The sequence below is a fragment of the Asterias amurensis genome, chromosome 11, assembly GCF_032118995.1.
Source record: "Asterias amurensis chromosome 11, ASM3211899v1".
Lineage (NCBI taxonomy): Eukaryota > Metazoa > Echinodermata > Asteroidea > Forcipulatida > Asteriidae > Asterias > Asterias amurensis.
The window spans coordinates 3,904,823-3,917,018 of record NC_092658.1 but is presented as its reverse complement, the minus strand read 5'-3'; the positions used below and the strand labels follow the sequence as shown (position 1 = coordinate 3,917,018).

The window sequence follows — 12,196 nt, the reverse complement described above, 5'->3', positions numbered from 1 at the left end:
TCAATGATGAATAAAACTATGCCTAACCTTAACGAGCTGGTCCTCGCCATCGAGAAACGTTCTTGTTTAACGCTAACAGTCTAATGAATTCCTTGTTTGCAGAAATATCAGAGCGAAATTAGAAACACTTCATTGGAAATCAATAATAGAAATGACATTCCTCATTTTGTTGTTAGTCAAAAGTCAAATTCAACACCGACACGAAAAATCAAGGAAGAAACTTATAAAAAGACAGGTACAAATGATGATGAAACTAAGCCAAAACTTATCCAGCTAGTCCTCATCAACATTCCCATTAACATGGGATTAACATTCCCATTAGCGCTAAGGTTCTTTCCAACAATTACTCTGAAATGTAGTCAACTTTTCAGCTCAGCTACACCAAAATTTAACTAATAACTTATTGCAGGACCTACAAATCCGCTTGTTTGTTTCCACAGGTTTTCCAACAGATAGAGTCCTAATAAAAAGTTGGGCAATAATAACAAGTCCCTAACCTCACATTGAAACAGTGTCAACCGTAATTGTGTAGTATACTTGTTTGCAGAAAAATCAGAGCGAAATTTGAAACAAGGCTTCATTTGATATTAACAATAGAATCGACATTCCACAGCTGTTGTTAGTCAAATTCAATACCGACACAAAAATCTAGGAATGAACTTACATGTAAACGCAGTGGACACTATTGGTAGTTGCTCAAAAAAATTATTAGCATAAAACCTTTCTTGGTGACGAGTAATGGGGAGAGGTTGATGGTATAAAACATTGTGAGAAACGGCTCCCTCTGAAGTGCCATAGTTTTTGAGAAAGAAGTAATTTTCCATGAGCTTGATTTCGAGACCTGAGAATTAGAACCTGAGGTCTCGAAATCAACCATCTAAACCATACAACTTCGTGTGACAAGGATGGTTTTTTTTCTTTCATTATTATCTCGCAAGTTCGATGACCGATTGAGCTCAAATTTTCACAGATTTGTTGTTGTATGCATATGTTGAGATACACCAACTGTGAAGGCTATAGTGTTTGACAATTGCCAATAGTGTCCACTGCCTTTAAAAAGCCTGGTACAATAATGTACAGTTCCATATGTCCATGAATATTTTGGGACCTTACAAATTTTTGCAGTGTAAGGGTGTATCATATTCAATGGCATTATTTTTAACATGAGGTTGGAAATTGCTAACTTGTTTCTACTTTCCTAAAGAACTCTATCTTTTTGAAAATGAGTGCAGCACAAAACTGAACATGACGTTAGAGATCTTTCCACAAACCATGATAGATTTACTTAGTTAAGTATTGGGGCCGATTTCACAAAGAACTAAGATTGATCTTAACTGCAAATCAACCGTACAACCACTAACAAAAGTGATGGTAATACTGACAATTTATCTTGCGATGGATTTTATTGCTTTGTGAAATCGGGCCGGATATGTCAATAGGTAACGGTAGCTAAAATATCATATTCCTCAGAATCCTCAACATGTTTGTCTCTAGTTCTAATTTTGCACATCACGGTACACAATGCTGAAACTCAATATTGCATACAAAATTTATAATTATAATTCTCGAGTTGACTCTTATTTACCACCAACCTAATGTTTATTTACACAGAATTTGTACAGTTTACTGTTTGCCACAAAAGTGGCGTCCACATTTGTTCAGTGTGTTTTTAACTACGATTACTACATACGACTGAAAACAGAATAAGTTTTAAAGGCAGGGTATACTTTCAGTAATTGTCAAAGACCAGTCTCCTCACTTGATAGTATCTCAACATATGCATCAGATATTACAAACCTGTGAAAAATTTTGCTCAAATGAAGAAACCACCCTTGTTCCAAAGAATTCTGTGATTTCAGATACCCGAGGCCTTCCTTGGAATCAATTTTGTTTATATCAATATATCACAGGGCAGCAAGAAAGCTCAGTTGGTAGAGTGCAGGCACGTCACTCCAGTGGTTGTTGGTTCGAGACCAACTCTAGTCAATTTTGCTTTGTTCAACCCCAAATGATTTGTGTGTGTGTGAAAAATTAACTCTTTTACTATAACGACATAACTTCGTAGTAATTCTTTTCACTCTGTTATAATATCAACAGCTCTCCAGTGCACTTTACCAAGTTAGTTTGGTCATTAAATTTTTGAGTAATTACCAAAAGAGATACCCTCCCTCAACCCCCTACTCAAAAATTATACACCCAAGGGATTTGGTCTTTGTACAAAAAACCCTTCAATGAGGGAAAAAACCTATGGAAGTACATAATAATAGAAATAATGTCATTTTGCACACACAACTGTCTTTGTATAATTTGCATATGCAAAAACAATGAACATACATGTATATTCCCAACCGAGGTCAGATAAGAAAGAACGTTATGCACATGGATTTTGTGGAAGAAAGTCACAATTTGATTGTAATCCATGTAAACTCCATAGCTTCCATCGATTCATAATTTACATCACTTTTTGAAGATCCACCCAGAAAAATCATTCCTGAAAAAAATTGATGTGCACCAAACTACCAGAACCATTGTTCCATGTCAAATTTGTTATTAAAAACATTATAAACCAACTGGACGTATACCTGTTGTGAACCCCCTTATAATGTTTCCAACTTATTTCATTTCAAAATTGTGGGGGCCTTCAGGACCGTTATATTTTAAGTTGGGCCTAAGCACTCTAAATTGAAACCTGGGCCCAATGTCATAAAGCCTGTAAGCACAAAAACTTGCTTAGCATAAAAAACGATTGCTTATCAAAAAATAGGTTACCAGCCAAAACACCATTCAGATACCATTGCTGTGACTGGTACCCGGTCGTTTCTTGCTTAGCTAAGAAACTTACTAAGCAGAATTTTCTGCTCAACAGCTTTATGACTGGTACCTGGTCGTTTCTTGCTTAGCTAAGAAACTTACTAAGCAGAATTTTCTGCTCAACAGCTTTATGACTGGTACCCCGGTCGTTTCTTGCTTAGCTAAGAAACTTACTAAGCAGAATTTTTTGCTCAACAGCTTTATGAAATTGGGCCCAGGTCCTCAGAATGTTTTTACTTGGTGTTTTACTTTGGTTTTATAAAGCCCTACTGTGCTAACTGGGGCATTCTACATGGTTAAAGGGTATAGTACTTTTTCCTAACAAAAAACACAATGTCCACAGATTTACATTAAACTTACAAAGTTTGAAGATTTTGATAGTAGAAAGCTTCCCTTGAAATTTTACTTACTGAGGTGCTGTAGTTTTTGAGAAATGGGTAAAAGTAATAATTACCCATCTCAGTTTTAGCATGTAAAAACGTATTAACCAGTTATGCTGTATGGTTTGGGTATAATATCATAACTGGTTAAGGGGATTTTACATGCTAAAATAATTTTGGTCTCATGAGACCAAAACTATTTTGTGACTTGTTTTACTCGTTTCTCAAAAACTACACAACCTTAGTTAGTAATATTTGAAGACAAGCTTTCCACTATCATTCTCTTCAAACCCTGTCTGTGGACATTTTGAAAAAGTACCCGAATCCTTTAATGGTTTCATCTTTTTCTTGATTTTAGTGAATTTGATTTCAAGGGAATTGCCAATTCTTTTGAAACTTGATGCTTCGAGTCTTCCATGACATTTAGCATTCAAGAAAGAAACTGCTAGAGCTGAATTGAGAGGCATTTGTACCGTAGGTCTTTTTGGTTGGTACATTGTAATCATGCTTCATATAATGGCGGTAGCACCATGTAAGGACTATCTCTAATGAGTTGGGGTGGTTCTGAAAAGAACCATTGGTTTCAACCTCACTGTTTTGATCAGTATGCTTTTTGATTTTTTATTCTCTAACTTTGACATAGCACATGGACAAGGTTAGTCAGTAAGGCACACATCATTCAAAGCAAAGTGCAGCACCCTAACAATGTCACCTCCAATGTCCATACCAATAATGCAGTGTTACTTAACGATGAGTCAGGAAACCATACCATCTTCACTATTTAGCACAGTTGGTGTACATATATAAAAATGTTTTCTTTTAATAGGTCAAATTTTTATGAGGTAAATACTAATATCTTGTTTTGTTTTATACTGAATGCCATTATTTTAAATCCTTGTACACGGCACAAGGAGAACGTTTCATGGGCCTTATTTTGAAATCTTTTCTTAAACAAGGGGGCGAGTTTGACTCGTATAGCTTAAACCTACAGCTTGAACACTCTCTACCCTTGAACACTTTAAGCCTTGATAAAAAGGACAGCGCAGGACAGCCTACTTCATTTACAGTGTCAGTCACTTTGTGCCTTTGTCATTTCGCAGCTTGGCCACTTCGAACTTTTGGGTCACTTTGATCCTTGGCAAAGTTGGTAATTTCGTACTGTTGTATGTCAGTAAAATCTTACTTTTTAATGTCAGCGTGACCTTTTCGAAACGAGGCAGAAATCCAGAATCAGTACAAAGTGTCTTGTAAGAAGGTACGAAGTGTCCAAGGTACGAAGTGTCCAAAGTCACTTCATACCTTGCAATAGGTTCAAAGAGTCCAGAGTACGAAGTGAGCAGACACCATCTCACAAGGTGAAGGTATGAAATGACACTGGGAGCAGGTTATGGTAATGGTTAAACATGAAACCGTTCAAGTTTTGTTTGATGATTGGGCTGCGCTGTTACCAGCCTTTGGCTCTGCATTACCGTGTGATCGTCTACCCTTGCAGTGTTGTCCATCTGCACCTCTTGAATCCTGCCTGGTTTTTGCTCCTATAAGCAATAGTCTCCGGTGTACAGGTGCAGAAATTTGTACTTTCCTTTCAATCACTCTCGTCGATGATACATGTACATTACATACCTCCGAATCCGAGAACATGTACTGTTGCGAGGAGTGTATGAAGTCTTGCATCCTGACTCATACGACATGACCAGCCTACTTTCACTCCAGCGTCAATATGGTGATATGTATTGTAATCATAAAGAGATTGTAAAAAAAAGGGGGGCATTAAAGTATGATTTAAAACTCTATCGTAGATACTAGTGATAATATTAACATTCCCTCTAATCTCGTTATTTTTTTATATTTTTTTTTGAAAAAAAGTTAAATTACTGGCGCTTTGTTAGAATATTGCATACGTCAAGCACTCAGTGAGAGTCTAGGAGAATTTATAAGACATGATCTCTCTTATTCACTTTGTCTTCCTTCCCATGGTGGTGGTCGTCCGCACCCTCCGCAGACTGCGCCTTGAAGCGGGAGAATAAGTTTGGTACGTTGACGTTGGGCATTTTGGGTACATTGGGCATTTTTGGCATGCCGGGCAGCCACCCACGGCCGCGTCCGACACACCCAAGATCCGTCACAGATTCCGCCATGGAGGCTGTCTCGACGTTCATGCCACTGGCAGCAACCGCCTCCGAGGTCATTTGAGGCGGTACCGACTCCTCACCGGACTCGTCTTCATCCGGTGCCCCGTTCCCGGACTCGGGGTCACTTGACATTTGACCCCTTATTCGTGACACAATGTTCATGTTGACGCTGGGTAGCCAGTTGCGACGACCGGCAAACCAGCTGCGGGTGTGATTTGCCATTGCGCTGGGCAGCTTGCATGGCTGGATCTTGGACAGGTAGGACCCAAACTGCTTCATATAATCCGTGAGAAAGATGTTCAGGAAAGATAATGATGCAATTGAAATTACCTTGATAAATTCTATTTTAAAAATAATAATAATAATAACAGTGGCTTCTTAAAGCCATTGAACACTTTCGGTAAACAGTATTGTCCAAAGGCCCACACTTCGTGTATCATATAACTTATATATAAAATATCAAACTGGTGAAAATTTAGGCTCAATCGATCATTGGAGGCGGGAGAAAATAACGGGAAAACCCCCCTTGTTTTTGAATGTTTCGCCATGTAATGACATGTGTTTAAAATAAATCCGTAATTCTCGATATCGAGAATTTATAATTATTTTAATGTTTTCTCAAAAAGTAAAGCATTTCATGGAATAATATTTCAAGAGAAGTCTTTCACCATTATATTACCTTCTGTAAACCCTGTACGTTATTTGTCTTTTGTTTTTTTTTCCCGAAAGTGTCCAATGGCTTTAAAAAGCACACAATTCCATCATGCAGTGTCGTTCAAAGAGCCCAACAATATACAAAAGTAAAGAGCAGAACAAATCTGCTTTGAAATCTTCATTTTAACGCAATCTCAGAAACACATTCAAGACATTTCCCAGTTTGGATAATGATGACTTGATTGAAGCACTGCTGTATAAAAATAGAGAAAGTTGTGTGGCTGGCTGATCTAGGGCGAGTGTATCCACCCCCACCCCGCCCCCCGAGTCATTTCATAGCCCTTCCACCTCCTCCTAAACATACAATCTCTGTAACAACCTCTGTGTAATACTATTTTCAGTTAGAACTAAAACCTTAAGACTGAAGAACCAAACAGAACTAAACAACTTAAACATTTCTGAACATTCAAAGGATATATCAGCGTCCATGGTGGCTGGCCGCCATTGACGTACGAGACATAAGACAGGCCGTCCTTGGGCTGCCCCCTGATGGCGTAGTAATAAGGCAGGTATTCGTGCTTCCTGAAGTTATGTTTCTCGTAGAATCGAATAGCAGTGATGTTGGTGGCCAAGACGTGGAGGTAGACGGCTTTGCAGTTGGAACGCTCGTTGGTGGTTAGGTATGAGATGAGGCGATCAAGGAGAGCAGTTGCTGTTGAAGAATAGAAGAGGCAATGGTGTTATTAAAGGTACGGCTTAAGTGGTTGTGAAAAATTATTGCCGCATTGGTTTTTTCTTCCTCTATTTTAACCAGAACCCTACTGGGTTGGTTGTGACAGTCTTAGATTTGTTTTTGTCAATGTACATGTAGTATTGATTTATAGCCAAAACTACACATAAAGAGAGAAACAATACATGTACAAGTCACATGTGAAAAAAAATTCAGCTTAAAACAGTGAAGAACTGTCCGGTATTTTCACACGAAAGTAGAATCCGGCCACAGGACTAAGGACCAATTTTTATGGCTCTGCTTACTGCCAAATTCTGTGTCTACGATCACCATTCTCCCATTTAGTGTGCAAGCTGTGCCCAGTTATGGAGTACGCAAGCCCACACACAAAAATTCCCTGCTAACTAGTGAAATACGACTGACGTTAGAGTGTAAATCCCTGCTTCCGTAAGCGCTGAATCTTTGCTTTGTATGCAGAGCCATGAGATTGGGCCCAGTTAACTTGTCAATTCACTGGTACCCCAGCTTTTTCACTGGTCCTCATGAAGGGTTTTCTTCCTACTGTCATATACTGCATGAGACTTAGGTCGGAAAAGATACAAATGCAGTCAGTGGTTTTCATGTAGTGTTCGGACGTAATTAACTGGCACCACTTGGACAGAATGTTGATTGTTCCTTAGAAGTTATACACATGTAACTGGCATTTGGCCAGCAAACCACTGTTAAAGGAGAACGCTGATAAAATGATCGTACTCAAAGAATGTAAACAATGTTCCATGTCAATCAAAGGAACTTCTGCATTTAGCCCTGGCGGCCTTACACTTTCGTACTACGACGACAAAAATCCACCGCAGAAAAATGTATGCTGCCATTGAATGTGAATTAGTGGCTTCTAATTGCATGTAAACTTTGAAAATTTTCCGCCCCAGAAACAGGCCCTATTAATATGTAGGACTCTGTATCTGCGTACAGCACAGAGGAAGAGCCCTGTAATAGGGCTAATCTGCACTATACAAATGTACAATCAAATACACTCAAGTACTTGAAATGTCCACTCAAACCATAATTTATTGCTGTTAATTTTTATTTCACCTATTTTCCTATTTCTGTTCCCATCAATCTTTCCTGCAAGGCCCAATAGAGCTGCTCAAGCACAAAAAGCAGCTTAGCAAGAAACAATCTTGCTTACCAATAAGAAGGTAACAGCCAAAATATCATTCTACATACAGCCTAAATTGCTGCTTAAATTAGTAGAACACATTTTAAGCAAAACTGTCTGCGTGAGAAGCTCCTAGATTTAGGGCATTTGTCAGAGTCAATATTTAATTTATATCGGGTATTCCAATTTTGTAAGTGAACCTAAGGCATGCAAAGCATAACATCATTAACATATTCATTGTGGAGTACATACAGTACATGTACAGGCCTTGTACTTCACTCTTGAAGAGGTATGGCAGTTTTCCTCTGCCAAGAGGTGATTCTGCGAAGAAAATGTAAATTTGTATTGGATTTTAGCAAAGGGCACCACAGCAAAACCCCAGGGCACCCCGGCAAATTGCTGTGGGTTAATTCAGGCCATGCAAACTGTACAAAACTCTCCTCGCTTACAAATGTACATCATTATCACAATAATCTTGGTTGCGCCAAGTTGGTTTTCAATGCCCCAGTGTCGGTTAGTATGGATTTTAGGTGACAGACATCAATGGCACAAATGGTATTGCAGGATGAAACACATACAAAACAATTATGCAAATGGACGATAACTATGATTACCAAACGAGGTCATTCTTGGCATTTTGTACTCCTAAAAATAGTTTCCACCAAACAGAATTTCATCAACTTGAGTAAGAAAATTAATTCCAGATTGAACATGAGTTACTTACTGTACCATGACTGTACCAAAGTAAGGCTTTCCATTGTAAGGTTCCCTGTGTAAACTAATGACAATTTCTTATTTCAAATATAACGGGATCAGACTATTGTTTTTGTCTATTTATTCCATCTCCAAATAATCAGACCTACCAAGTCTCACCCATTAGACTTGAGACTCACGCAATAGGGGTTTGTGTCACGCTCTCATGTGCCGCAACAATTTTCTCACGCATTTTGGTCAGACTGGAGAAAAAAATAAAAAATGATTGCAATGCATTGCCATATTGCGCACGTGTGTACAAATAAACGCAATCTACAAAGTTTGCACAATCTTCAGATTGCACGCAGTTTATCAGGATCATCAACTTGAGCTGCCGTACAAACAAAGCGCAAACTTGCAGATTGCGCACGCTTTTGCTGTCCCAGAAGATTAAGCAGACAATTCGGCAGAGCGCAAAATGCACATTGCGCACAAGTTTGTCCCAATTCGTTTAGCAAATTCGTTTAATGCGCTCCACCAGTGTAGACTCTTCAACAACAGGCAGAAATCCCCCTAAAATTCAACCCCAAACTCCAAACTTAACATTTGATACAACTCTTATTGTTTGCCTTCCAACATTGGTTCAGATACCATAGACACCCCACGCCATGATAAAAAATCTACACATTTTACGTAGTAATGTACTTCTCCGTTTCTGCATAGATGTACCTGTCCTATAAACACATACACGTATGCAGGATAAAGACAGAGTGTTATGAATCCCTTGATCATCCCCCTTCACGTTCTTATGAGTACACTGAGATACATCTGCAGATAGATCATCTGTAAGCACAGATTAAACGATAGAACTACTCACTCAAATATAGCTTGCTGGTGTGATGACAGCTGTAATATCTTTCAACACATACAGTTGTACTAAAGCTCTAGTGTGGGGGGACTTGTATGAAAATTCTTGCCGGATATCATTGACTGACGGTGAAATAACTTGTGAGCTTTACTGACTTAACCCAACGATTAATTGGTTCAAAATGCACGTATAAAGAACACTATTACGGATTGAATTTTAACATTTTGTGCAAAATATTTAGTAATGAACAAATTCTGAGTTAAGCTAAAGACAATAAAATAACACTAAAAAAAAATAAGGGTCAACACTTTGGAATGGAGCTGCCTTGTGACAAAGGACATAAATAGGACACAATGAAAACATCTCCCACCCCCCCCCCCAAAAAAAAAAAAAAAAAAAAATAATCAATCAATCAATCAATCAAAAATCAATTCATGAAAATTAAATAAAAATAACAAACTAATTATTTTCAAATACAAAACAACACAAACAAAAACCATAACAACAACAACCACAACTGCTGCTCACACCATCTGCAACAACAATCACACATCCAAACACACCAAACAAATATGTAAAAAAAAAACTTAAACAAAAACTGCAATTTACACATTCAATTGCAAAAGTAATTACGGCAAAACAAAGGTCCAAGGAAAGAAAAATATGACCTAAAATGGCCATAAGAACAACTTCAGGATAAGCTCATTGAAAAAAAAATAACAATCTAAAGATACAACTTGCTACTGTTTGTTTTTTTGTTTTGTTTTTTATGCATGTGATGGATATTAGCATAACGCCCTAGTAGTTTACATAAGTGCCATAGTCACTGAGCCAATAACATTCCTGTAATCTTTCTCAACTCCCTGGGGAGTATGCAGCCCGAGCTGTCGCGACGCTCCAAAGGCTTCATCAAACACAATATCAACCTCTAGCCTCCAAAGGCTTCATCAAACACAATATCAACCTCTAGCCTCGCAGGTACACATTATTACCCCGGGTAAAAAGAAGCAATTAGTATCTTGCTCAAGGACACAAATGTCACGATCAGGATTCGAACCCACACCCTGATGACTTAACCACCCGAACTTGAATTCGATGCTCTAACCCACTCGGCCATGACACCCTCATTCCCAACAGTTCCAGATCATCAAACATGAAATATAAGGTTGTCAAGATTTGAGTTCGGCTCGTATTTCAAGAAACTATCACACTAGATCTCAGCACTCTCACCGGAAATCATTTCACCAGACCTGAAATAAATTTGCGTTTTATTTGCTGAAATTTGAAGAGGTTTGCATTTACATCTGTAAATCTTCTCGTGAAATCACTACTTTGAAGACCTTATTAAGTACTACATGTATGTCAAACAGCCAAATACTAAAATAAATGGCCTTCTAGTCATTGCTCCATTGGGTTTACTGAGTCCTGCATGAAGATAGAGGTGTCATCTTTTTATGTGCTTATGAAGGAAAAAAATACAGCTAGATTGTTCAAAATTCATTTCAAAAGGCAGTTAGCAATTTTAGATTCCATCGAAAATGCAGAACTGTTCTGTCTACACAGGAAGAATATCCCTTTATTTTGGAATACACAATCTGAGAAACTTTCTGGCAGTAACAGATTCAAATTTTTGGGGATAAAAATTGATATATTTTTCCGTACTAACATTACTTGAAATTTAAATGGGTCTTAAAGGCAGTGGACACTATTGGTAATTACTCAAAATATTTATTAGCACAAAACCTTTCTTGGTGACGAGTAATTGGGAGAGGTTGATGGTATAAAACATTGTGAGAAACGGCTCCCTCTGAAGTGCCATTGTTTTCGAGAAAGAAGTAATTTTCCACGAATTTGATTTCGAGACCTCAGATCTAGAATTTGAGGTCTCGAATCAACCATCTAATCGCACACAACTTCGTTTGAGAAGAGCGTTTTTTTCTTTCATTATTATCTCGCAATTTAGATGACTGATTGAGCTAAAATTTTCACAGGTTTGTTATTTTATGCATCTATGTTGAGATAAATCAACTGTGAAGGCTAGTCTTTGACAATTACCAATAGTGTCCACTGCCTTTAAAATGCCTTATACATGTACTATCAAAATCTGCTGTACATGGACATGTACATACTGTACTTTACACCTAGTAAGTTTTTGTTGCAACTATTTTAAGAGTGATTACAAAACATATACCTTCCTTTTAAAAGAAGTCTGACACCATTTTATCTTGAGAAATCATCTTAGATTACAAAGCGACTTTCATAGCGACCGTCTGCGACAGAATAATTGTTACAAGTTCAGGTGAATTCTTGCATGCATTGATTTCACAGTAAATCGCAAGAGTCTTCCTTGCAAAGGTAGACCCTGGACGAGGATCTCCTTACGACATCCCTCCGTCTTATCATGACAGTGCATGCGCTACTCTGAAGATTATTTTTCCTTCTGGCCAAGGGGGGAGAAATAATACTCGGCTGAGCACGGAGCATTTGCTGTTGCTCGTGTCTTCACCTTGCACTCTCCAGTGTCACAGCTCCGCACAGCGTGTTACTGTCCTTTTTTCTGCACTTAAAGGCACTGTACACTATTGGTAATAATTCAAAATAATTCTTTGCCTAAATAATTACTTGGTAACGAGTAATGGAGAGCTGTTTATAATATAAAACATTGTGGAAAAAAAAAGGCTCCCTCTGGATTAACGTAGTTTTTGAGAAAGAAGTTATTTCTCCCTTAATTTATTTGAATTCATTTCGTACCTCAAGCATCTGAAAGCA

General features: G+C 38.1%; 1 protein-coding gene across 1 annotated transcript in view; it reads right to left on the bottom strand.

Moving 5' to 3' along the window:
• Nucleotides 1–1,142: 1,142 nt before the first annotated feature.
• The window catches only part of LOC139943753 (N-alpha-acetyltransferase 60-like), a 39,611-nt gene continuing 28,557 nt past the window's right edge, over nucleotides 1,143–12,196 (bottom strand). Inside the window, exons 5-6 of the mRNA XM_071940530.1 lie at nucleotides 6,455–6,689; nucleotides 1,143–5,609 (exon numbers count right to left, since the gene is read on the bottom strand). Of these exons, the coding sequence (XP_071796631.1) occupies nucleotides 5,123–5,609; nucleotides 6,455–6,689 (722 nt within the window). The 3' untranslated portion in view covers nucleotides 1,143–5,122. The remainder of the gene's footprint in view (nucleotides 5,610–6,454; nucleotides 6,690–12,196) is intronic.